Source organism: Oryctolagus cuniculus, chromosome 7 (genome assembly GCF_051225735.1).
Source record: "Oryctolagus cuniculus isolate XC-2025 breed Fujian yellow rabbit chromosome 7, ASM5122573v1, whole genome shotgun sequence".
Taxonomy (NCBI): domain Eukaryota; kingdom Metazoa; phylum Chordata; class Mammalia; order Lagomorpha; family Leporidae; genus Oryctolagus; species Oryctolagus cuniculus.
Genome location: NC_142873.1, coordinates 86,888,600 through 86,914,782, shown reverse-complemented (window position 1 = coordinate 86,914,782; position 26,183 = coordinate 86,888,600). Strand labels below are relative to the sequence as shown.

The window sequence follows — 26,183 nt, the reverse complement described above, 5'->3', positions numbered from 1 at the left end:
TGTGTGAAAAAAGGACGTTAACTAAAATAATAATTTTATTTTTGAAGTATATTTATTTTACCTATTTGAAAGGCAGAGAGACAGACACACAAACAGAGATCTCTGTTCTACTGGTTCACTCTTCAAATGCCTAAAGTATCCAGGGTTGGGCTAGGCTGGGACCAAGAGCCAGGAGCTCAATCAGGGTCTCCCACACGGGTGGCAAGGACCCAATTACTGAGTCATCCATCTCTGCCTCCCGGAGTGTGCATTAGTAGGTATCTGGAACGAAGTGCAGAGCCAGGACTTGAACCTAGGTGCTCCAATGTGGGAGGAGGGCATCCCAAGCAGCATCTTAGTCATTACAGCAAATGCTGCCCCCCAAATGGTAAATTTAGCAAAGTATTCTGTGTGTAAACATGACTCCCTTACTCTCTTACAAGCTGTAATGTTATTAATAGGATTATCTGCTTGGCACAGATTTGGTTTAGACACATGTAGAAAGAATGGGAGCAAGGACAGGAAGGGGAGAAGAGGAAGAAGTCTGGGTGGGGGGGCTTCAGGGAGAGGGCCACGGCTAAAGCCAGGGAAAGACAAGGACAGCCCTGGGATGAGGGTCCAAATTCATTCAAATTCTGCTCTTCATCAATAAATCTAAGGTAGCTGACTCCCGAGATAGCTCAAGTATGGAATAATTCTATGCATGAAATGATCTTAACCTCACAAATCATTATCATAAGCATCGATTGAATAACTTCAATATGAGCTCCTGTGTCTCCTTTACTGCTTTCAAGAAAGTGAAAAATCCTTCTTGGAGACCAGTGATTAATGAAGTTGTGATCAAAAACCTTTACTGGGTAGACGTTAAAAGATACTGCATTTTTAAAAAGTAGTAGTGCCATATAGTATGATAAAAAATAAATTTATTGGGGGAAAGTATACCATATTTCCTTGCTAGAGAAAAGCAAATTCCCACCACAGAGGAGTTTCATTACTAAAATGACTCATCACTGCTAACAGTTTAGTTCGTGAGTGGACAATCAACAATTAGCACACATGACAAGACAGCCAAATGACGCTTTCCTACACATCCTACCGTCCAGGCCAAATGCTGCTTCCTATTCTGCTGAAGAATAAAGTAGGCAAGAAATGCTCACTTTGAGGAGTCTTCTTCTGTTGTGACTGTTTTCTCTGGGTCACTGAAAGGCTGTCCAGCTAAGAAACTTTAATTTGCTATTGCAACCAATTTGGCTTCTGTGCAGGCCGAACAGACAAATGTCTTCAAACCCAATGATCACTTTGACAATGAAACCTTATTTGACGATTTAAACTGATGCCTTAGATACTACTGACTGGCATCCTCTGAAATGTGCTGTTTTGTCCAATCATGCCATCATTAACAAACGAGTAGAGCATTTCATTATCACGGTTCAATTGCACCAGTGCCGGGTAGTAGCCTGTGGTCTATTCTTCATCATCCAAGTTTATAAAAAGCAACTGTGGAACTTCAGTTGTGGCCAGACAGCTGACAGCCACTCCTCTTTTCCAACCCACAATTAAATAAATCTTTTTGGAACTGCTGGTCCAAGCCGTATGGGGTTCCTCTGCATTGTCACTGAAACTTAATTTTCCTTGGCAAGAGGACTTTAGTTAATAAGTATCAAGTGGTCATCGCTTCCTTCCCTGTAACAGAAAGGGGTGGAGAAAAGAGAGCAATGATTTAAAAATCTTCTAGGAGACACATAAAGGGTCTGAAGATGTTAAAAAAAAATGTGTATTATGACAAAACTATGCATGGATTTCAAAACTTTTCCACACCAAAATAAACCTACCTTTTAATTCCATTTTTCAGTGTCGCATGAAATGAATAACAGGAAAAATGGATCAGGGAATTTGGATGGTCTGAAGTTTGAGTAGAGCTTTTGGAAACAAACTGTGAAGCACCATCCATCCAGGACCCTTCCTTCCCCTCCTCAACAAAGCCTTACCAGTGGCTGGGAGAGCCAGTTTTTCCCCTCCTTCGTCATGGTAGAGAGGAGGAAAAGTCAACTCTGCATCTGTTCTATCAAGCATCTCTCTCCAAAGAGCCACATCGCTTTAGAACTGGAAGGGGTTCCAGAGATCATCTAACTCATGCTGATGGAAAGAGGGTTAGGAGAGGGCCTGAGACACACTTGGTCAAGGCAGGGTCCAAAACAAAAATGCAGGTGTTCTAGTGTTCACATGTTGTGGGTTAACTGGAACTTGTATCTCCAAAACTCATGCGGATGTTTAATGTCTAATTGATTGATATGTGATCTAATTTTGGCATCTGAGAGGTGGGTCTGGGGGGAGGTCTTTAGGTCACTGGGGGTATGCCCTAAGACAGTTCTCTGGAGAGGGCTGCTGATTTGAGTTCAAGTTCCGTCTAGTTGTTCTGTTTCCAGGATCTCTAGGTGGTCATACCTCCACACCTACTATGGCCAGTTTCCACCAGACACTGCACTATGGGGTCGCCCAGTCCTCAACTGCACCCTCCAGACTGCAAACTCAAGAAAACGTTTCCTTCCCAAGAAGCTCCCCTTGGGTGTTTCACTTGAAGTCACAAAAGGCTGACAACACATCAGGTGAGAGGCCCTGCCAACAACTGGAAGGCACCTTTGTGGCTTGGTTGCTAGACTGTTGGAAATGAATGGCTACACGCATGCTCTGCAGGAGGCAGAGCTGTGATGGACAGGTGCCGCCATCATGGCCAGCAGACAGGGAGCACAGAGTCTAATCTGTGGCCTTGGTGAGTTCCTTCTCCAGTATTCATCCTCTGCTCGTGGCCTTCCTCAGTTTATCCCATTCTCCAGTTCTATTCCTGACAGTCATTGAGCTACAGTAAATTTTTGGTGGCGTCAAAGCCATCACATGTTCTCAAGCCCCAGTATAGTCCATTTCCTTCCAGCTGGTCCCACAGCCTTTATTCCTTCTTTGCAGCTTCCTTGCAACCCCCTCTTCCCAGGGATGGGGGGCTTTGTTCTAATAACTCCACTGTAGCTGCTCCAGCCGACCTCACTCACAACCATCTTTTTGTTAACATGGCAACAGCTACTTCTATGTTTCGATATTCCCCCCCCCTTTTTTTTTTAATCTTTCATCATTCCAGTTCCCAGTTCCATCGCTGATTTCCTCTGTGGATTCTCTTCTACCCTTTAACTCCTTCTTTCCTCCTGATGAGCACGAACTCCTCTTTCGTGCCATGCATCTTCTCAACCGCACTCGGCACCCTCGAGAGCAGATTGCCTGTCCACGTTGCCCTTCTTAGCACTCAGGCCCAATCTCAGCAGTCAGTCCCTCAGTCCACTCCTCAGATCTCTTCACTCAGTCCACATGCTGCACAAGAAGACAGACGGAGCAACCCTCTAGGGTGTGCTGAGGGGCCAACCAAGGCTAAAACTCAAACACACCAAAGACCTAGCAATTGCTTTTCAGAATTCACAGCTACATTCGCCAGTGAATGTTTGTCCCTTGCCGTTAACTACACAATAGAAAATCAACGCTGAGAGACTTTCCTTAGCCCGCGCGACTCCTAGGAGGCTGCTGCCTATTAAGAAAATTAATTTCCCTTCATCCCGGCTTCCACTGCAGCAACTTAATGCTCTGAGAGGATGAAATGTGATTTTAAAAGCCTACCTCTGCTCGGAAGATCTCATTTCATATTTACCAGACATTCTCGGACATGCTCAGTTGTAGCCTTCCAAATCCCAAGCTGCGGATGCATTGATTAACAGAAAAATACACCCTGTGGTTCTGGGGAGTAATTATGTTCTTCTATCTACTTGGAGAAGCTGGTTTAGGGAATCCTCCTGAAGAGACACGGAGAGGGTCTCCTTCTTGTTACAAATCCCCACTCCTGACTTAGGATGAAAATAAACATGGGCACACTTAGGAAAACGGTGCTCATCTAACCCCCACGCGGTCCCAACCCACTCTGTGGTGTGCTTTGTCCACGAGGTCCAGACCACTTTTCTGTGGGTCCTGACAAGCACAGCTGATGACAAGGAGCTACCGGTGTGCGCTCCAGCCGAGGACACGTCAGCGTGCTGTTCAGCAGGCTTCCTGCTCTGTTTCCACTGTGAAGAGGGAAAACGCGTTGGCGAGCCCAGGGCTCCGCCTCCAACAATGAGAGCTCAAACCTCTTGCTCTGGCCACTTAATCAGTTTCTTGACTCGAGGGGCATAATTCATGGCTTCTCACAAGAGTCTCTTACTCTTCCTAAGAGATTTCAGTATGTCCTGTTGCTTCCTAACAGCCCTGTTGAAAAGGAACGATTCATTCCTAAAGTCTTTTCTAGTGGGAGGGAAGACAGGAAAGATGGCTGATTTCCCACAGTGAGCTGGCTCCCAGGTTCAGCGTTAACCTTGGGATGACTCCTTCTCAGCGCAACAGAGCAGCTTGTCTCAGGAACGTGCCGATCAAGCACAACACTGACCTCCTTCGACAGCAGGTGCAGGACAGGAAGGCTGAGGGCTCTCTCTGATGCTCCCCTTCACGGCCACTCCCCTTCAGAAACTCCTGCAGGTCTGTTTCAGGAAACCCGTTCTGTTGGTATCTCTTTAAATAAAGTGTACAAGGCCATTATTTTATTTACAGAGCTCAAGAAAGTGCTCCCATTGTCAATGAACAAAAATCCACCTTTGCTAAAACAAAACTCTCCCACATTGCCAGCTCAGGGCCAAAAAGCAATATTAACAATGATGAATCAATCTGTACAGAACGCCAAGCCAGGGCCACCACGGGGACAGAGAACAATCCAAAGGAAAACTCCAGAAAGCAGGCCAAGGTAGAGCAGGGGAGGGGTGTGTTGAAAAGGAAAACGAAAGAAATAATGAAAAGTCTAAAGTGTGAGTGCCTTTGCAAGATCAGATAAGATTCCCCTGCATATACGGCCCAAGTACAATTGCTTGGAAAGCAATTTCTCTTTTCTCTACTTTTATGAAAGGGGTCGTTTAGTGGGACAGAAGACAGTAGGGTTTTCCAAAACACAAAGATCCTGAGACACCCCCCCCCTATGACTAGGGAGGTCATCCTCCCCAACACTGAGCAGTGGCCCACCCCAGGGACACTGCCACAGGAAAGCCATGCACCTGCAGGGCAGGAAGGTATAGTTCTCCTTCCACCCAAGTCCCACTGCTCAAGCCAGTCCTCATTCCCACCTAAACCACAGTCTCCACACATGCTCAAAACAAGCCCAGGAGTTTCTCCACTGGTCTGCCTTTCTTCTGGGTCAGTCTAAGAGTGGTGAAGCAGAGGACAGCACCCAAAGTTGCCAACACTGATCCTAGAGCAGGGCTTTCCAAGCACAACCACCTGCTGTAGAGGTAAGCAGCACCTGAGAAAGAGCACTTCCCCAAGCTATCAACCAGTGACGTGGGCCCAGGCTCGGAGGACACAGAGCCCATCCGGTGGCCTAGGAAAGCTGGAAGCCACCGTCACAAAAATCTTTGCTTTCACGATTTAAAGGAAACTTGCTCCACAGAAGTGACCACGTCATCCTGTCTGTGTCAGTGTCTGGAGGGTGGTCAGGGTGGCAGTGGCGCCTTATCGCTGGCACTTAACTGTCCCAACCCGGGTTCCAGGGTGCCACACGGGCAGCGGCCAACAACTTGACTCCCCATACTTGGCCCATCCTTACCCACTCCTTTCCTCCTGCCCACCTGATCTGCAAGCAAATCCACCTGGGTCTGGTAACAATGACAATGTCCTAGTTGCATACTTAAAACTGATCAATAGCATTTAACAGCTTTCTTTCTACAAACCGTCAAAATCTAAGCAGAACTGCAATATTTTAAGGGAAAAACGTATACGATGAAGTTGTAATCTATACACAATTTGCAGTGGTTTTCCTGGGGAAGCAATTACCGATAAATGCTTACCTTAATGGTGTCATAAGAATCTGTGATAAGTGCAATAAAAAGGCTGAGAATCATATATATGAAAAGGCTAATGAAGGAATATAAATAGAGACGACTGAAGAGCCACACTAAGACGCTCTTCTGCTCGACCTGTGCGAAGGTCGCAAACATGTCATCCCCGTTGACCAGAGAAAACAGGCATTCGGCGACTATGTTCAGATTTTCAAACTGTGGGTGGAAACAAAACAACAGATTTTGAGACAGGGTATCCTAAAAAGCACAGGTATCTGGTTAGCTCCTGTTGTTAGAGCTGTATCATCATTCCCAGTAACTTACTCATTTAAACTGGGTCACCACAAGAAAGAGGGAAATTTTATTCAAAACCTCCCTCCACACTCTCAGTGATAATCTCTTGCTAGTCCCTTCAGATTCTTCCTATGCACTTAAAAATTAATTAATTAACTGATTAATTAATTCATTTTGTTTGAGAGGCAGACAGAGACGGATCTCCCCCCCTGCTTGTTCATTTCTCAAATGCCTGTAACAACTAGGACTGGACTGGGCCAAAGCTGGGAGCAAGGAACTCCATCCAGGTCTTCCACGTGGCTGTCAGGAACCCAGCTAGTTGAGTCCTCACTCGCTGCCTCCCAGAGCAAGCATAAGCTCGAAGCCGGAATTGGGAGCCAGAGCCAGGAATCGAACCCAGGTACTCCAATGTGGGACATATGTTCCTTAACAAGCATCTAATCCCTAGGCCAAATGCCCCACCACCTCCATACACTTTTTATATTTTCATAATATGTCATCTAACAATTGTGGATCCTGAGTTTTTTCCACTTAGCATAAGCAGCTTCTTAGGTTATTTACATATGTAGAGTGTTTGTTGTACAATGTATCACTCCTTGGAAATGTCAAATTCCCAGTCACTGGACACCGCAATAATGTTTGCTATTATAAAGAACAGTGGAATGAACACTTCGGTGCGTAATGCCTTTTCCTCTTAATGGGTCTAAGCTTAACCTTTTTCAGGCTACAATCTGCTAACCCGATTTCTGGCAGAACTGTAGCAGATATATACTACAACAGCAACATATGGCTAAATGAATGATTACACTGTAGCCTTTCCAGTTTTCGCACATTAAAAAGTAAAGATTTCCAGGCATGGGAAAGTTTGAGGGAGGAGTAATCATGGCTAATGGGTCCCACCCTAACAAGTGGTCAGGCCACAATTCAGCCCCACCATAAAGCCTAGGGGTGGAGTTGGGTTGGGATGCCTGAGAAAAAAACATGGCCTGGAGGCTGAGGTGCTCACCAGCAAGGAAGGCTGGGAAGGATTTGCTCAATGGCTGTGAATGACATGGGGCTGAGCCAATGAGGAGCAGTTGACGAGGCATGTTTGTGCCATGTTGCACGTGGTCTTTTGGGCCTGGTACATAAGCGGGGGCTTAACCCAGCCTACAACTAGAAACTAGTAAAAAGAATTGCAACCAGAGGGTAACACGATTTAAGTTTCTAAAAGGTAATCAATTGCATGTAGAAGGTGGAGAACAGGAAAATCCTTGGGGCAGGGAGAAGTAATTGCAGAAATCCAGGTGAGGCAGGAGAGCTCTGACCAGAATGGGAGAAGACCAAGGAGAACACAAGTCTGGCATAGGGAAAGAAAGGGGCTATTAATGGGCTCAATCTTAGACAAGGTGAGTTTGAGGTGCCAGCTAACAATGTTGGCATTAGGAAGTTTGTTGAAGGTATACACCTGGAGTTTAGGATTTGAGGGAAGCTAATATGGACTATCACTGGAATCCCACAGGCAGCCATGTTGGCCTTGAGTGGCTGACAGACTACTGCCACACTGATTAAAACCAAGAGCAGGAGTAGACATTTAGCCTAGCTGTTGAGACACTAGTTAAGACATCTGTGTTCCATATTGCAGTGCCTGGTTCCAGCTCCTGACTCCAGCTTCCTGCTAACGAGGATCCTGGAAAGCAATGGTGATGGCTCAAGTATTTGGGTCCCTGCCACCCATGTGGGAGAACTGCATTGCATTCCCAGCTCCTGGTTTCATCCCCAGCCCAGCCTCAGCTGTTGTGGGCGTCTGGGGAGTGAACCACCAGATGGGACTCTCTTTCTAACTGCCTATCAAAAATACTTTAAAAATAATGAATTTAAAAAATCCAGCATGTGCTTAATAAGCCTATATCTCTAGGGTTAAAGGGTTAAACACTAGATGAATGGGAAAAGTTAGTGATGACCTGGTAGGAAAAAGAATACAGTTTTGAGAAACACAGATGAAACAAATTATTGTAGAGTTTTAAACAAAATTCTGCTTCAGGTGTGGGGACCTGAGTGTCCTTTAAGTCAGTGTGGCTTGGCTTGGGGGTTGCTCTAAGGGCCTTATTTTTTTTTTTTTTTTATCTTTTATTTAATGAATATAAATTTCCAAAGTACGTCTCATGGGTTACAATGGCTTTCCCCCCCATACCGTCCCTCCCACCCACAACCCTCCCCTTTCCCACTCCCTCTCCCCTTCCATTCACATCAAGATTCATTTTCGATTATCTTAGTATACAGAAGATCAGCTTAGTATACCTTAAGTAAGGATTTCAACAGTTTGTTCCCACACAGAAACATAAAGTGAAAAATAATAGATGATTTTTTTTTAAATGATGATGAAATCAGATCAGACCTATTGTCATGTTTAATCCCAGTGAGAGTCAAGTTGGGAATTGATAGTTTCTTTTCTTTTTTTTTTTTTTTAACAGAAGATCAGTTTAGTGTACATTAAGTAAAGATTTCAACAGTTTGCACCCCCATAGAAACACAAAGTGAAATATACTGTTTGAGTACTCGTTATAGCATTAAGCCTCAATGCACAGCACATTAAGGACAGAGATCCTACATGAGGAGTAAGTGCACAGTGACTCCTGTTGTTGACTTTACAAATTGACACTCCTGTTTATGGCATCAGTAATCTCCCTATGCACCAGTCATGAGTTTCCAAGGCTATGGAAGCCCCTTGAGTTCTTCGACTCTTATCTTGTTTAGACAAGGTCATAGTCAAAGTGGAGGTTCTCTCCTCTCTAAGGGCCTTATGAATGTCTAAGAGACATCTTCACTTGTAAATTATACTATTACTTCATATGCAACAAAATAAAACTTCCCGCCATCCAAACCAGGAAAATGAGCGTTTCTTCCAAATTTCCCCATTTGTGCCAGTGATTCCAATATCCTACCAAAGAAATCTGTATTCCAAAATAGAAATGAATACTTAAAGCTAAATATTGAATGGTTCAATCTTGCCCCCTTCAACCACGTGACATGTGACATGTTTCCCTGCTCCATCCTTTCTACTCCACTCTGACACCAACTTGTAACAGGATTTGTACAGAAAATTCCAAGGAAGTACTTTTCACTGCAACTTCCTTACCCTTTAGTTCAAGCTACAGTAAATCTTAAACTTCGTAGAAGATGGTTTTCAGGCCATTGCTTGCAAAAGATTATACTCAGTCTGGTTGCAAAGTAGAAATCCAAACCAAGAAGACTGGGATAAGTTCTTTCTTCATGTGGCCTCATTACATCTCCTGTCAGTGTTAGCATCTTGTGCTTGTCTCCTCCCAAGACATCAGCCCCATTTCTATGTCTTTTCCCCATGGGACTTATGTTCTTCACTTGCTGTCTGCTCTGTCTTCTTTTCTGTCTCATCAACACTCAAGACAATTCAAAGTCTAGATCAAGGCAGACATCTCTGGCAGCTCTGATCTCTTCTCTATTCTCTGTCAGTAAGAACTACAGGGCAAAGTATGGGATGGCTTTCTAATTTTTTTTATTCATTTGAAAGGCAGAGTTACAGAAAGAAAAGGGGAGAGAGAGAGAAACAGACAGACAGATTTCCATCCATTAGTTCACTCCTCAAATGGCCACAACAGCCAGGACTGGGGCAGGCTAAAGTCAGGAGCCTGGAGCTTCTTCTGGGTCTCCCACGTGGGTGCAGGGGCCCAAGCACTTGGGCCATCTTTTGTTGCTTTCCCAGGCACAATAGGATTGGAAGTGGAGCAACCAGGTCTTAAACTGGCACCCATTTGGGATACCGGTGTCACAGGCAGAGGCTTAACCTGCTACGCCACAATGCCAGCCCTAATTGTTTTTACACACACTTCTCTAGACCCCAGGAGATAGTAAACATGTTTTATACTTCCTGTCTCTCAGCTGGACTGGGCAGAGTACAGTTCATGGTGGATCACACCCATGCCTGTTCTGTAACAACTGATGAGCCGGACTAAACCAGTCACTCTCCAGAGAGCCCTGGAAGGAGCATCAGGTGAGCCTATCCCTTAACAATATGCAGATTCTTCAACAACCAGGCAGTTCTCAAATACATATTTTCCTCCTCTACTCGCCTTAAGACAGTAGAGTGAAAGCTGATTTATATGAATGTCACTTACAACTCTGGAAGTACCCTTAAGAATTCATATCTCTCATAGTTTCATTTGAAATCTAGTCCATTCCTTTCCTTAGTTTTAAGAACCCCTAATGTCTGCTATAGGTTTCAGAACTGCAAATAGTGAAGAGCACACACCAAATTCATTCCCTAGTTTCCTGTGTGGTCATTACTGTCAGTTGGGATCCAATATCCGTCTCAACATTAAGGAATCGCATGACCCTTTTTTTTTTTTTTTTTTATCTTTTATTTAATGAATATAAATTTCCAAAGTACGACTCATGTGTTACAATGGCTTCCCCCCCATACCGTCCCTCCCACCCACCACCCTCCCCTTTCCCACTCCCTCTCCCCTTCCATTCACATCAAGATTCATTTTCGATTATCTTAGTATACAGAAGATCAGCTTAGTATACCTTAAGTAAGGATTTCAACAGTTTGTTCCCACACAGAAACATAAAGTGAAAAATAATAGATGATTTTTTTTAAATGATGATGAAATCAGATCAGACCTATTGTCATGTTTAATCCCAGTGAGAGTCAAGTTGGGAATTGATAGTTTCTTTTTTTTTTTTTTTTTTTTTTAACAGAAGATCAGTTTAGTGTACATTAAGTAAAGATTTCAATCGTTTGCACCCCCATAGAAACACAAAGTGAAATATACTGTTTGAGTACTCGTTATAGCATTAAGCCTCAGTGTACAGCACATTAAGGACAGAGATCCTACATGAGGAGTAAGTGCACAGTGACTCCTGTTGTTGACTTTACAAATTGACACTCCTGTTTATGGCATCAGTAATCTCCCTATGCACCAGTCATGAGTTTCCAAGGCTATGGAAGCCCCTTGAGTTCTCCGACTCTTATCTTGTTTAGACAAGGTCATAGTCAAAGTGGAGGTTCTCTCCTCCCTTCAGAGAAAGGCACCTCCCTCTTTGAAGACCTGTTCTTTCCACTGGGATCTCACTCACAGAGATCTTTTTGCCAGAGTGTCTTGGCTTTCCATGCCTGAAATACTCTCATGGGCTTTTCAGCCAGATCCGAGTGCCTTTAGGGCTGATTCTGAGGCCAGAGTGCTATTTAGGACATCCGCCATTCTATGAGTCTGCTGAGTATCTCACTTCCCATGTTGGATCACTCTCCCCTTTATTTATTCTATCGGTTAGTGTTAGCAGATACTAGACTTGTTTATGTGCTCCCTTTGACTCTTAGTCCTTTCATTATGATCAATTGTGAACTGAAATTGATCACTTGGAATAGTGAGATGGCATTGGCACATGCCACCTTGATGGGATTGAATTGGAATCCCCTAGTATGTTTCCAACTCTACCAATTGGGGCAAGTCAGCCCGAGCATGCCCCAAATTATACATCTCTTCCCTCTCTTATTCCCACTTTTATGTTTAACAGGGATCACATTTCAGTTAATTTTCAACACTTAAGAATAACTGTGTGATAATTACAGAATTAAACCAGTCATATTAAGTAGAACAGACAAAAAAAAAAATACTATGAGGGATAATGTATTAAGTTGTCCATTAGCAGTCAGGGCTATGCTGATCAAGTCACCATTTCTCATAGTGTCCATTTCACTTCAGGAGGTTTCCTTTTTGGTGTTCAGTCAGTTGTCACCGATCAGGGAGAACATATGGTATTTGTCCCTTTGGGACTGGCTTACTTCACTCAGCATGATGTGTTCCAGATTCCTCCATTTTGTTGCAAATGACTGGATTTTGTTGTTTCTTACTGCGGTATAGTATTCTAAAGAATACATATCCCATAATTTCTTTATCCAGTCTACCATTGATGGGCATTTAGGTTGGTTCCAGGTCTTGGCTATTGTGAATTGAGCTGCAATAAACATTAGGGTGCAGACCGCTTTTTTCTTTATCAATTTAAACTCCTTTGGGTAAATTCCAAGGAGTGGGATGGCTGGGTCGAACGGTAGGGTTATATTCAGGTTTCTGAGGAATCTCCAGACTGATTTCCATAGTGGCTTGACCAGTTTGCATTCCCACCAACAGTGGGTTAGTGTCCCTTTTTCCCCACATCCTCGCCAGCATCTGTTGTTGGTAGATTTCTGTATGTGAGCCATTCTAACCGGGGTGAGGTGAAACCTCATTGTGCTTTTGATTTGCATTTCCCTGATTGCTAGTGACCTTGAACATTTTTTCATGTGCCTGTTGGCCATTTGGATTTCCTCTTTTGAAAAATGTCTATTGAAGTCCTTGGCCCATCTCTTAAGTGGGTTGTTGGTTTTGTTTTTGTGGAGTTTCTTGATCTCTTTGTAGATTCTGGTTATTAACCCTTTATCTGTTGCATAGTTTGCAAATATTTTTTCCCATTCTGTTGGTTGTCTCTTCACTCTCCTGACTGTTTCTTTTGCAGTACAGAAACTTCTCAATTTGATGCAATCCCAATAGTTGATTTTGGCTTTGACTGTCTGTGCCTCCCGGGTCTTTTCCAGAAATTCTTTGCCTGTGCCAATATCTTGAAGGGTTTCTCCAATGTTCTCTAATAACTTAATGGTGTCAGGACGTAAATTTAGGTCTTTAATCCACGTTGAGTGGATTTTTGTGTAAGGTGTAAGGTAGGGGTCTTGCTTCATGCTTCTGCACGTGGAAATCCAGTTTTCCCAGCACCATTTATTGAATAGACTGTCCTTGCTCCAGGAATTAGTTTTAGATCCTTGATCAAATATAAGTTGGCTGTAGATGTTTGGATTGATTTCTGGTGTTTCAATTCTGTTCCATTGGTCTATCCATCTGTTTCTGTACCAGTACCATGCTGTTTTGATTACAACTGCCCTGTAGTATGTCCTGAAATCTGGTATTGTGATGCCTCCGGCTTTGTTTTTGTTGTACAAGATTGCTTTAGCTATTCGAGGTCTCTTGTCGCATGACCCTTATACCTCACCCTCCCTTGTGCACATGAGAATTTTTTTTAACCCACCAAAATATTAAAGAGAATCACTATATGATTGGCACACACCTTGTCATTTTTCTACTACAGAATTGATTGTGACCCAGAATCAAATTCAGTGGCCAAAATTCCATAATAAAAGTGAACTTCTGGGCCGGCGCCGCGGCTCACTAGGCTAATCCTCCGCCTAGCGGCGCCGGCACACCGGGTTCTAGTCCCGGTCGGGGCGCCGGATTCTGTCCCGGTTGCCCCTCTTCCAGGCCAGCTCTCTGCTGTGGCCAGGGAGTGCAGTGGAGGATGGCCCAAGTGCTTGGGCCTTGCACCCCATGGGAGACCAGGAGGAAGTACCTGGCTCCTGCCATTGGATCAGCGTGGTGCGCCGGCCGCAGCGCGCAGGCCGCGGCGGCCATTGGAGGGTGAACCAACGGCAAAGGAAGACCTTTCTCTCTGTCTCTCTCTCTCACTGTCCACTCTGCCTGTCAAAAAAAAAAAAGTGAACTTCTAAAATATTCCAAGTAAGGTGCACCTAGTGGTTAAGCCGTCAGTTAGGACACCCATGTCCCACACTGGAATACTTGGGTTTGACTCCAGCTCTAGCTCCTGACTCCAGCTTCCTGTTTATGCAGATCCTGAGAGGCAGCACTCATGGCTCAAGTGGTTGGGACAAAAGTATATGCCACCTGTCATCCACGTGGAAGCCCTGGATTAAGCTCCAGGCTCCTGACTTCAGCCCAGCCCAGTCTCAGACATTATGGGTATCTGGGGAGTGAACCAGAAAAGGAGAGCTCTCTCTATCTCTCTGGCTCTCAGATAAAATTATACATGATTTCAGTCTAGAAGAAGACATTGGTAGGACATGGCTTCAAGTCTCGAAGGCTCATAAGTCCCTGGAAAGCAGGTACTACAATCTCTCATTTGTTCTTGTTCATTCACTAAACATTTCTGAGCACCCACCACACTCCATGCACCATGCTGGACAATGCACATATTAATAGGAATAATACATAGTCCCTTCCTTCTAAGAACTTGGTCTAGAAGAGCCCAATAATGTCCGGCACACAGTAGACATTTTATAAATATTAAATGATTACTTCTATTAAAAGTCCTCATAGAGTCTATGGAACCACAGTGAAAACCCAAGTATTCATTCCACAAATGACAATTTTGCAAATTGAGCCAAAAAGAACATCCATTTTGAAGGAAAACATAACCTACCACGGCTTACATCCGAGAGTGATATAAAAGTTTGCTTCAAGAGCTGGAGCTAAGCATCTCAGGCAAGATTTAGGTAAAATGTTTTAACTGGGTAACTATTCTTTGAAGCAAGAGGCACTTGGCTAAAACCAGAGGCCATGGAAGCGTGAAGAGAAGGGACAAGGCCTGCCCAGTTTTAACCCATGGCATCAACAAAGCCCAGCAATTTTCAATGCCTTGATCTAAACACAAGTTGGTGATTTATTTCTCGCAGCCAAAAAAAAAAAAAAAAAAAAAAAAACACCTCTGGAATTGTAAAAGCCAAATGAGAGTAGTCTTTAATAATTCAAGAGAAGTTTTGGAAGAATATCAACTGTCTGTAGCCCTCCATGCCCAGAGCTTTTCAGAGAGCATGGTGCCAAGTCCATTAGTGCTAGAAATGAACACTTTTTGTACCTTTACTCCCTTTTGGTTGAACCACCGGCAATAGATGTAGAATGGGAAGGCAGGAAGGGACAGTGTTGTGGGACTCCAGTTACAGATCAAACAGCAGTGGGAAATCATAACTTTCCTGGTACCTCCTTTCTTAGAATTGTTTTGTTTGTTGTGTTTTCAAGAAAGGATTAACTTTCAATTCAGTGTTGCTAAGATTCTAAAAATTTTAGAGACTTTTGCTTAATGCTCAGCTAGTTAATGCTTTGGGTAACATTGGAAGTCCTCTGATTCAACAGATATTGGTGGATACGGGAAATTCTGTCCCCTTGGATTCCTACAGGGGGAAGGGTATGGCAGGGGACAGTAAAATGTCCTAACTTCAGAGTCAAAGAAGCAACATGGAGAAGAAAAACACAAAATTCCAGGACAGACTCAAGTTCTCTCCCTCCACAGACTCGTACTTCACAGAATGATCCAAGTATGCATTTCTCCAACAGATTCACTTGGCTAGAGAGAGCGGCTACGCCTGGGAGGCAGGCTTAGTGACATCCCTCATCCCTCCACCCCTTAGGGAGATAAAGGGAAGGCTGACATTAAGTGAGTCCAGAGGTGCAATATCCAGGATGGTAGCCACTAGCCAGGAATCACTACTGAGCACCCAATATGTAGCCAGAAGTGCTGTGAGGACAAAAGTATATGCCAAACTTCTAGACTTAGTATGAAAAAAAAAAAAGAACATGAACTATCTCAACATTTTATTTAAATTACATGTTGAAAATTTTTTTGGATACATTTTGTTTAATAAAATGGAATTAAATACTTTTAATGTGTCTAGTAGGACATTTTAGAGTATACACATAGCTCTCACTTGTAGCTCACGTTACCCTTTTCTTGGACAGCGCTGGCCGAGAGCATCCTAATCACACTGCATCTTTTGAAAGGACAGAATATGAGTTGAAACATGGAAATACAGTCAGGCTCACAAAGCAGCCGTTTCACTTCCCGGGTGGTAACCTTGACATGCTGCAAGAGATTCAGACGGGTGACATGACTCCTCCCTCACAGTTGATCTAGAAGTATCTCCCTGCTTCCTGGGTCAAACTAAATGCTCTTTTGCAATGGTCTGTTTGAGACATGATTAAGACAAGTCCTAAGCACACTGATAACAGCAAGCGACTAGGACCGGACAGACCTGGGTTTGTGTTTCATTGCTGCAATTTACTAGCTGGATAACCTTGGGGAAATTGTTTAATACAGTAAGGCCCTATTTTCTGTAAAATAATAATACTAATACAAGGGAACGTCAAAAAGTTCATAGGAAATGAAATTAAAAGGTATGTTTAGGGGTCGGTGCTGTGGCATAGCAGGTTTAGATGCCACCTGTGGCGCTGGCATCACATATGAGCACCAGTTCGATTCCCAGCTGCTCCACTTCCAATCTAGCTCTCTGCTAATGCACCTGGGAAAGCAGCAGAAGATGGCCCAAGTGGTTGGGCATCTGCACCCACATGGGAGACCTGGAATTAACTCTGGGCTCCTGACTTCAGCCTAGCCCAGCCATAGCCCCAGCCATTACTCCAACTGGGGAGTGAACCAGAGGATGGAAGATCTCTCTCTTTCTCTCTCTCCCTCTCCCTCTCCCTCTCCCTCTCCCTCTCCCTCTCCCTCTCCCTCTCCTTCTCTCTCTGTAGCTCTGCTTTTCAAATAAATAAAAGAAATCCTTAAAAAAAGAATCTGTTGATTTTGATGCAAACAATTTTGAAATCTATGCAAATGAGGGTTCTTCAAAAAGTACAAGGGAAATGCCTACTATGCATGGATTTCAAAAATGTTTTGCACAAAAATACACCAACCTTATAATTGCAGTTCTAGGAACTTTTTGAATTGCACTCACATTTCCCTACAAGGAAAAGAGGGGAGGCTTAACACAACAAGGGCAGCAAGGAACTTGGCTAACAAGCTTGCCAAACAGTACTTCAGAATGGAAGTCATTTAGTAAAGTTCAAGCACCAATACTTGAGCACCTTCTAGAATCGTAATGGGAGTGAGAAGATGAGGTAGGGGTGCAAAGAGGTAGCATGGGTTGTTGAGATCTTGGAACCCGTGAATTAAAGCTAAATCCTTAGGTTCACTATTTATTCCACACAGTGCAACACTGCTCTCTGGTGACAAAGAGGTGGAGAAGCTCTCGGAGCACAAGGCAAAGGAGGAAGGAAAATTTCCTGGGCACTGAGATGGTTAAGTTCTCCAGGTCACAGGGATAATATTGAAGCACAATTTTTTACACCAGGAGTCAGCTTTGAAAACAATGGCATGGAATTAATAGAACAATAAGATGATCAAGATTTACTAGTAACCCAGAGGTTGTCATTTTTATTAACCCTACTGTGTCTCAAATAGGAAAAAAAATAACTTCCTTTGGACATAGCAAATGTGACACTGGCAGAGGAGAGAGCCCACGCGTGCCAGGCTACGTGGCTTGATTTGGTAGGACAATACTGAAGGAAGGACTGGGCTTTGTGGAAAGCTTGCTCCTAGTGCACAACCTGCAAACCAGATTTGAGCACGGGTTTTGGTTAAGGCAACTAACAAGGCCAAAACTTAGGGCTGATCGGTTACAAAAGCCTTTGTGCTTTTACCTCCCTGTTTGCTGAGCACCTCCGTGGGGGTGAGGGTAGTCTGAGCAGTTGGGGAGAGTAAATGAATGAGAATGCAGAAATGCTCAGCACGCACTAAGATCCAGCAGCAGGTGTTAGCGGCTACTCTGTGTTGTTTCTTTTCCCGGGCAAAACAGGCTTGCAAACAAGGCCTCCCTGGTTTCATTTCCTCATCTGCCTACCAATCCAATCCATCCTTTTAAAACAAGAACATTTTAGCGTAACTTTGATGTCCCTGAGACTATGAGGTGTAGTAATAGTTTCAAATTCAGATACCAATCTTTAATAAGTACAAACATGGGGGCTGGCACTGTGGCACAGCAGTTTAAGCCACTGCCTGCAATGCCTGCATCCCATATAGGCGCAGGTTCGAGTCCTGGCTGCTTCACTTCTGATCCAGTTTCCTGCTAATGCACCTGGGAAAGCAAAGCAGAAGATGGCCCAAATGCTTGGGCCTCTGCACCTACATGGGGGACCTGGAAGAAGTTCCTGGTTCCTGCCTTCAGATCAGCCCAGCTCTGGCCATTGTGGCCATTTGGGGAGTGAACCAGAGGATGGAAGATCTCTCTCTGACTCTTCCTCTCTTTCTCTCTCTCTCTCTGTAACTCTGCCTTTAAAATAAATAAATAAATAAATATTTTTTAAAAAGCACAAAAACGAGGCTGTAATCAGAACCACCTGCAAAGACAAGACGTGTTACCATTCCCATCACAAACCTGCAAGGGTCATTCTGGACAGACTCTTCACTCACTTTCATTCTCCTACACTAACTTGGATTGAAACCTTAACACTTTAACTTAGAAAGACTTCCTACTAATTGTCCTCTTTCAATTTCATTTTTACTATAGTGATCTCACATCCAAACATTTCACATCTAAGGGTCATCTATATGACTACGTGACCCCCTGAAGTCAGGCCCAGACAGCTCATGTTTCAGTATCCTAAAGTAACTCCAAAGTCCTGAAAAGGAAAAGGAAAAGAAAACCGAATCAAAGATAGGCACCTACTGACAGCAAGCATATGTCCGGGAGAGGGCTGGGAAGAAGGCACAGGCCAGAAGCTCTCGCTCTGGGGTTCCAAGAGCCTGTTGCAGAAGGCAGAATTAGTGCTACACACCTTGTCGTGATAGGGTCCTAAGACGATCCAGCCGCAGAAGGTGTAACCCAGGTAAATCATACCCGCACAAGCACAAAACCGAAGAACTTTGGGCAGTGAGGCTTGCATTGTTAAAATGAGCACCTGAAAAACAAGGACAGATCAGGGCAAATGAAAAAATAACCACCAGGACCCAAAGAAGACATGAGGGTCCATAGCCGAGTCAGTGTGCAAGGTCAGCTCCTTACATTATACGCTTGGAAATAACCTAGGTATCGGATGACTCCAACCCATGCGAAGAGCGTAGATGTCCCAAGTAAAATGCTGCACAGGTCATAATTTGCGAGATTCTAAGGAATGAAAAAAAAAAGATGGATAAGTAAAATATTCTGTTCTACTCATCTTATTAACCTCACTGTAAATTGAATGGGAAAGAGTGGACTATCTCTCTGCCTGCAGGTGAGTCTAAGAGATGTTTCAAAAGAAAAAAGAAGAGAAATAGAGACCAGAGCTTCAAACGCCTTCTCATTTCTTTTTAGTTCTTCAATTGGTTGAATGCATTTTCTTCCACAAATAGAAACTGCATTTACCACTAACCTAGGCATTAAAGACTATAAACTGATAGAGTTTGTCAAGTACCAGGCAGTACAATTCAGCAATTTTTAAAAGCCAGTTCCAGCAGAATTTGCCAACCCAATTTGTGCTCTCGAGGAATTCTGGGAAACAAACACAATTCTAACATAACATGCTAAGTGCAACGGAGACACAATACCTCGCTTCTCCCAGCAGGCTTCCCACAGGTGCGACCCAGGAATAGAGCTGTAAGTACAGGACAGGTTGGAGAAAGCTCCCGAGGCAAATGGTCAAAGGTTGAACAAGCTGCAGTGTGGAGAACGCACAAGATGTCCTGGAAGGGCAGTATCAGGGCCAGAGCTGGAGCAGGGAGGCAGAGATGGAGCTGGCAAACGAAGCCCCTGGGAGCAAGGCTGAGGGAAGGCCTCATCGGCTCAAAGGCGGACTTGGGTTGTAGAAGGCAACAAGACAGCAAGAGATACTTCCAGAAAGACCTCTCTGAGAGCCATGTGGATGGATCTGAGGGAGATAGGCTGAAGAGGGGAATGCCAGTGAGAAACCTGCTATGGCCGTGGAGACCAGAGGGCAAGACAGCCTGAAGGAAGCGGAAATGGTCAGATGGAGCAAGGGAGGTGCCGGAGGGGTTAGGCCAGGTGGGTGCCACTCGCTGACCAACACCAGGGCAGACTGGATGCATGACAAGCAGTTGAGACTTTGGAGATGCAATCAACTGATTTATACAACGTGTCAAGCACCAGTGTGTGTGGGGGGGGACACTCAAGTGTTCCAGCCCTGCCTTCCTCTGTCAGAGCCCCCGCTGGCTCTTGACACAAGTTCAGGGGGATGTGATGGTTTATGGGTCCGCTGCTGCCCCAGCAGACTTCAGTCACTCTTCTGAAGATGCTGACAGATTTCCTGGGGGCATATTCCTAGGATTATGGCTTTCCATAGTAGAGCAGCTTCTCCCTTTCCCCCTTCATAAGCAATCAAGTGAGAGAAACAAGACTCAACATAGCCCCTGCGGGATTTTCTGCTTTCAACTGCCTGTGGTCACACAGAAGGGGACGAAGAATGCAAGGTCGGTCCCAAATGGGCTGCACCTCACTCACCTTGGTTTTGATTTCCATTTTCAGTATGGATCCGATGACAGTCATAAGGTCACTGACAATGACCAGGACATACCACCCGTTGATGAACACCCACCGGTCAGCATCACACACACGCCGCTTGTACTTCTCCAGGAAGAACTGTAGAAATCTCTGCAGCAGACAGGTGGGAACGCACGCCTTACAAACCACACTGCCCTCTGGAAGAAGCCAATAGGAAGCAGGGCGCCCAGCTGGGAGGTGACCTTTCCCCCTCGAGAGATTATAGTGCCCACATTTCCCTGTGATGCACCCCAGCAATAAGGGAGCATTCAAGTGCCCGCCAATGAACTCAACGGCTAAACACACATGCACTACCTCCCACAGACTCTAGACTTACTAGCTGACACTCAGTTCATTCCAAACACTCTGCATATCATCAACTCATCAGATCCATGGCAGCCCTGAGAAGCCCATCATCAGCGAGACGGAGCCAGGACCCAAGCCAAGCAGGCCAGCCGCAGAACATGTGCGCGCATAGACAGGACCTTGACCTTGGACTCAGAACATCAAGGGGGATGGACGACAGGTAAAAGAGGTGGGTATTTACAAAGTGAGTTGACAGAGGTCACGGTTGAGGAAGGTAAAATGATTACTCCTTGCTCTGCAAACAGCATCCCATTGACTTCTATTTGCCTGAGTCAGGTAAGAATTTACGCACAAGGGGCCAGCGCTGTGATGTGGTAGGTTAAGCCTCCGCTTCGGTGCCAGTAACCCACACAGGTGCTGCTTTGAGTTCTAGCTGTTCCACTTGCAATCCAGCTCCCTACTGATGGCCTGAGAAGGCAGCAAAAGATGGCCCAAATTTTTGGGCCCCTAAATCCACGTGGGAGACCTGGAGGAAGCTCCTAGCTCCTGGCTTCAGATTAGCCCAGCTCTGGCTATTGTGGCCATTTGGGGAATGAACCAGAGGATGAAAGACCTCTCTCTGTCTCTCCCTCTCTCTCTCTCTCAGTAATTCTGTCTCTCAAATAAATATATAAATATTTTAAAAACAAAAAAAGAACTTACATGCCACAAACCAGAAGTTTGTGGGGGAGCTGGAGCATACATTCCTAAGAGCCCTGCATATGAAAAGGTAAAATGAAACTCAGGAAGGGCACTTTCAAACTATTGGAAAAATAAAGTATTTGATGCTTCATTATAAGCCATTTACCAAGACTCCCTGTCAAAATGAACACTGATTTCAACACACAGGATGAATCCCACGCATGCTGTTACTCTGCTCTGAGGCTCACTGCTGCATTTAAAAGGGTCTCATTTGTTCTGGAAACATTGCCAAGCGTGAGAGCTCTGCACCGTGCACCTGTAATCCCTGGCTCAGTTTTAAGCAGGATAATGATGTGATCCCACCTAACACACCCATAGTCTTTCCTTTCTACACCTCGGGCTGATTAATGTCGCAGAGAGGGACCATTACTAGAAAGATCTTATTTGGAGAAGGGGTCCCAGACAGGGCAGGTCCAAAGGCACAATGTGAGTCCTGCACTGTTTGCAGAGACAGGGGGCACAGGCTGAGAAGGGGAGGAGAAGGTGTAACCACACACTTACCTTTCGCAACCTCAGGGCGAGGACAATGGATCTGGTGCACAGCGTGAGAGATGCCAAGCAAATCACAATGACAGACGTATCAAACACCAGGACGTACTGGGTATTCTTCTGAACTGAGGAACAAGAACAGAACACAAAGGTGAAACGCACCTGCATGGGAGTATCAGGGACGAATGTACACCATGCTCGTGCAGAAATCTATGAACAAGGCAACACACGCCCCGATGTGAAGAGTCAGGCGTTTAAAGTGAGCTGTTACCCAGGATGCTGGAGTGTATTTATAAATATTGACTGTAGAAAGGAATTCAACAAAGGTAAAATGACTGGTGTACCCTGAGCTCTTTCACATGGAAGTGTAGATGTCAAGTTTGCAGCCAGGCGAGGATAAACAAATGGGAACCCTCCACTCGGAACCCCCTGTGCCTGCATCTGGCCTCCCTGGGCACCTCCCCAGCAAACAGGGCCAACCACAAGAGCTTTCTCTGTCTGCAGAGAAAATAACTTCTTGGAAGAACAATAAGGAGAGCAGAGAGCAGGGTTTTGTTCTGGAATTCACAGGAACAGAGAGAATGCACCGGAGGGAAATGCAACTCTACCCTCAGCTGTTCTCAGCCCGCACAGCAGGGTCCCCACCCTCCTCCATGCACTCTCTCCTGCCTGGCCCCCTCCTTCTCCACTCTGCGGGGCCACACTGCTCTTCCTCCTTCCCTGCTCTCACCTCCGGGACTTTGCACATTCTGGTCCCTCTGCCTGGAACAGCGCCTGTCCTCAGGCACATATGCTCAGATCTCTTGTTTTCAGGCTCAGGTTTCAGATGAGAAACCCCCATCTCGGCACAGAATTCCCAATGCTCCCATCCCTCCAATCCTCTAATGCATCCATGCATAGCACATTCCACCAGGATGCATGCCTTGGCTTCTCCTGTTGGGAACTGAACAGCGTTTGGCTCCCCGGGCTCATGAAGACATCCGAGTCCTGAAGTCTCTTGTGAACAGTTAATAGATTAGTGCTACTGGGGGAGAGATGCAGGTGGAGGCTTGATCCCATGATGGTGTCTAAGCGGAGGCTTCGGGAGGTAATAGGACTGGCGCAGGCTGCTAGGGTGTCTGTGTTCCACGACAGAACAGAACTGGCATCAGAAAGACCACACGGAGGGCAGTGAAACAGTGTGCTCCCTGTGGCTCTGCTCTCTGGCTCGCCAGGTGATCATGCCCATGCCCCCTCTCCACCTCTGCCAGGCTCCACCTGACGCCCCATCTTAAAATGCGAGCCTCTGGGCTCTGAGTCAAAACCTGTCACTGCCCCAGAAGCTCCTCACAGATGCTGTAGTTAAAGTCATGGGGGGGGGAGAGGGATGGCGGTGTGGTGTAGCAGGTAAAGCCACCGCCTGCAGTGCTGGCATTCCTTATGGGCACCAGTTCGAGTCCCAGTTGTTCCACTTCCAATCCAGCTCTCTAGTATGACCTGGGAAAGCAGTAGAAGATGGCCCAAGTCCTTGGGCCCCTGCACCTGCATGGGAGACCCAGAAGAAGCTCTTGGCTCCTGGCTTCGGATCAGCTCAGCTCCGGCTGTTGCGGCCATCTGGGGAGTGAATCAGTGGATGGAAGACCTCTCTCTCTCTCTCTCTGTCTCTGTGCCTCTGCCTCTCTGTAACTCTGCCTTTTTTTTTTTTTTTTTTTTTTTTTTTTTGACAGGCAGAGTGGACAGGGAGAGAGAGAGAGACAGAGAGAAAGGTCTTCCTTTGCCGTTGGTTCACCCTCCAATGGCTGCCGTGGCCGGCGCATCGCACTGATCCGCAGCCAGGAGCCAGGTGCTTCTCCTGGTCTCCCATGGGGTGCAGGGCCCAAGCACTTGGGCCATCCTCCACTGCACTCCCTGGCCACAGCAGAGAGCTGGCCTGGAAGAGGGGCAACCAGGACAGAATCCGGCGCCCCGACCGGGACTAGAACCCGGTGTGCCGGCGCCGCAGGCAGAGGATTAGACTAGTGAGCCGCGGTGCTGGCCTCTGCCTTTCAAATAAATAAAAATTAAAATATAAAGTCACGGAGGGCTGAGTAATACAAGCTCCTGCTGAGTCATCCTTGCTTGCCATGGTTGTCCAGACTGAACTGCTTCCCCAGAAGGGAAACCAGGAAACCCGGTTGCCCCAATTCCCCGAGTTGGACTGGAGACCAGGTCGTGGCTGTCTCTCCTTCAACTCTCACGGTACTGTGCCTTCTCCTTCCCCGCGGTCTCTGGCTTAGCTCAGACCTTCCTACGATCCACTGAGATCATTCGGTGCTCTCCTGTTCTGCTTCCTACTCTTCATTTACTTCCAAGCGTGCTGAAGCCTGATGCTGCGCACAGCTGCTATGTTTGGGTCAGCACTACCCCCGGCCCTGCCTTGAGAGGGAGAGCTGGACACTGAATAATAGAATAGTAGCCACTGTTCTAGGAGCCTCTCCAAGAGACCAGAGAGAGGCAAGAAGCCTGGGAGGGAGGGGGTGTGAGTGGCACAATGCATGAGAATTAGAAGAGGAGATGAGGGCCAGCGTTGTGGCTCTGCAGGTTAAGCCACCGCTTGCAATGCCGGCATCTCAAATGGGAGTGCCAGTTTGAGAACCGATGCTCTGCTTTTGATGCTGCTTCCCTGCTTGGGAAGGCGCCAGACGATGGCCCAAGTGTTTGGGCCTCTACCACCCACGTGGGGGACCAGATGGCGTTCCTCACTCCTGGCTTCACCCTGGCCCAATTGTGAAGTGAACCAGCAGATGGGAGATCCTGCTCGCTCTGTCTCTTCTTTTCTCTCTCTAATTCTGCCTTTCAAGTAAATAAATAAATCTTCAAAAACAACAAGAAAGGACGACACAGGGCAGTTCTTGGGAAGATGGAACTGAGAGGCTGGTGAAATGCATCTGCTACTTTCCTTTCCGACATGAACTAACAAGAGTCTCTTGGAGGCCGGCGCCGCGGCTCACTAGGCTAATCCTCCGCCTTGTGGCACCAGCACACCGGGTTCTAGTCCCGGTCGGGTCGCCGGATTCTGTCCCGGTTGCCCCTCTTCCAGTCCAGCTCTCTGCTGTGGCCAGGGAGTGCAGTGGAGGATGGCCCAAGTGCTTGGGCCCTGCACCCCATGGGAGACCAGAAGCACCTGGCTCTTGCCTTCGGATCAGCGTGGTGCGCCGGCCGCAGCACGCTGGCCGCGGCGGCCATTGGAAGGTGAACCAACGGCAAAAGGAAGACCTTTCTCTCTGTCTCTCTCTCTCACTGTCCACTCTGCCTGTCAAAAAATAAAAAGTCTCTTGGATTGCTTGTGCTGCGCCTTACAGATGGGAGCACACACACACCTGAAAGAGGAACACCCCTCCCACGAGTGTAGCATTCTGTTTGTATTAGGCAGAGTGGCAAGAAAGGGGGTTGGAGAGGGGAGGGAGAGAGAGAGATCTTCCATCCATCGGTTCACTCCACAAATGGCTGCGGCAGTGCTGGGCCAGGCTGAAGCCAGGTGCCTAAAACTCCATCCAGGTCTCCCACGTGGGTACAGGATCCCAAGGACCTGGGCCATCTTCTGCTGCTTTCCCAGGCACATTAGCAGGGACCTGGACTAGAAGTTGAGAAGCCAGGACTCAAACCAGCCAGGACTCGAACCAGTGCCCATACGGGATCCTGGCATGGCAGGCAATGGAGGCTTAACCTACTGCACCCTAGCCCCAGCCCCTTTTTTGCATTACTGAGAAGACTAGTTTGGTGTGTTAAGAACAGTATTCTTTGACATTGTAATCACTTTCTTACTCTATTGAACAACGTTACCACACCCCACACAAACATTTTCCAATCTTATGTTTGTAAAACACAGGAAAATGTCCAGGAACATGCACCTACTTAGGGAAGGTCCCTGCACCGCGTCCCTGGCCTGCCTGTGGGACCCTTAGTCAGAGTTCTCCAAACATACTGCCCTCCCTCCTGCAATACCGTTATGTCACCCAGCAATGGGGAATCCTGCTCATTAAATCTTCCAGAGGCCCTCATCCCCAGAGTGCTAAGTCCATAAAATCAAGTTAAGTGAGGGCTGGTGGGTACTTGAAAACAGAAACCAGCAGCCATAAAAGGCAACACACTTGGAGGAAGCGACATTCCCTCTTATTTTGCCTTGAGGTGGTAAGAGCTGACAAGGGAGGCAGAAGCTTTGGATGAGTGTGTCGAAGCAAGAAACTTCAGAACCTCTTGGAAATGGCACAAGGGCCCCACCAGACATGGCCCTGCCCTGAGCCACTGCCCTCAAAACCAGGACAGCCACAACCCATCAGACAGCTTTATGCAGGGGAAAGAAAAACAAAACATTT

The 26,183-nt window shown here is 46.1% G+C and overlaps 1 protein-coding gene across 3 annotated transcripts in view; it reads right to left on the bottom strand.

The window, feature by feature from the left end:
- Window positions 1–885: 885 nt before the first annotated feature.
- The window catches only part of MCOLN2 (mucolipin TRP cation channel 2), a 73,041-nt gene continuing 47,743 nt past the window's right edge, over window positions 886–26,183 (bottom strand). For 2 of the 3 annotated variants that reach the window (XM_008264961.5, XM_008264962.5), the window contains exons 8-14: window positions 21,862–21,974; window positions 20,275–20,424; window positions 18,841–18,942; window positions 18,614–18,736; window positions 5,880–6,086; window positions 4,436–4,557; window positions 886–1,662 (exon numbers count right to left, since the gene is read on the bottom strand). In XM_008264961.5, the coding sequence (XP_008263183.3) occupies window positions 1,626–1,662; window positions 4,436–4,557; window positions 5,880–6,086; window positions 18,614–18,736; window positions 18,841–18,942; window positions 20,275–20,424; window positions 21,862–21,974 (854 nt within the window). In that variant the 3' untranslated portion in view covers window positions 886–1,625. Of the gene's footprint in view, window positions 1,663–4,435; window positions 4,558–5,879; window positions 6,087–18,613; window positions 18,737–18,840; window positions 18,943–20,274; window positions 20,472–21,861; window positions 21,975–26,183 lie in introns of all 3 variants that reach the window. The other variant, XR_016237225.1, reaches the window with a different exon arrangement.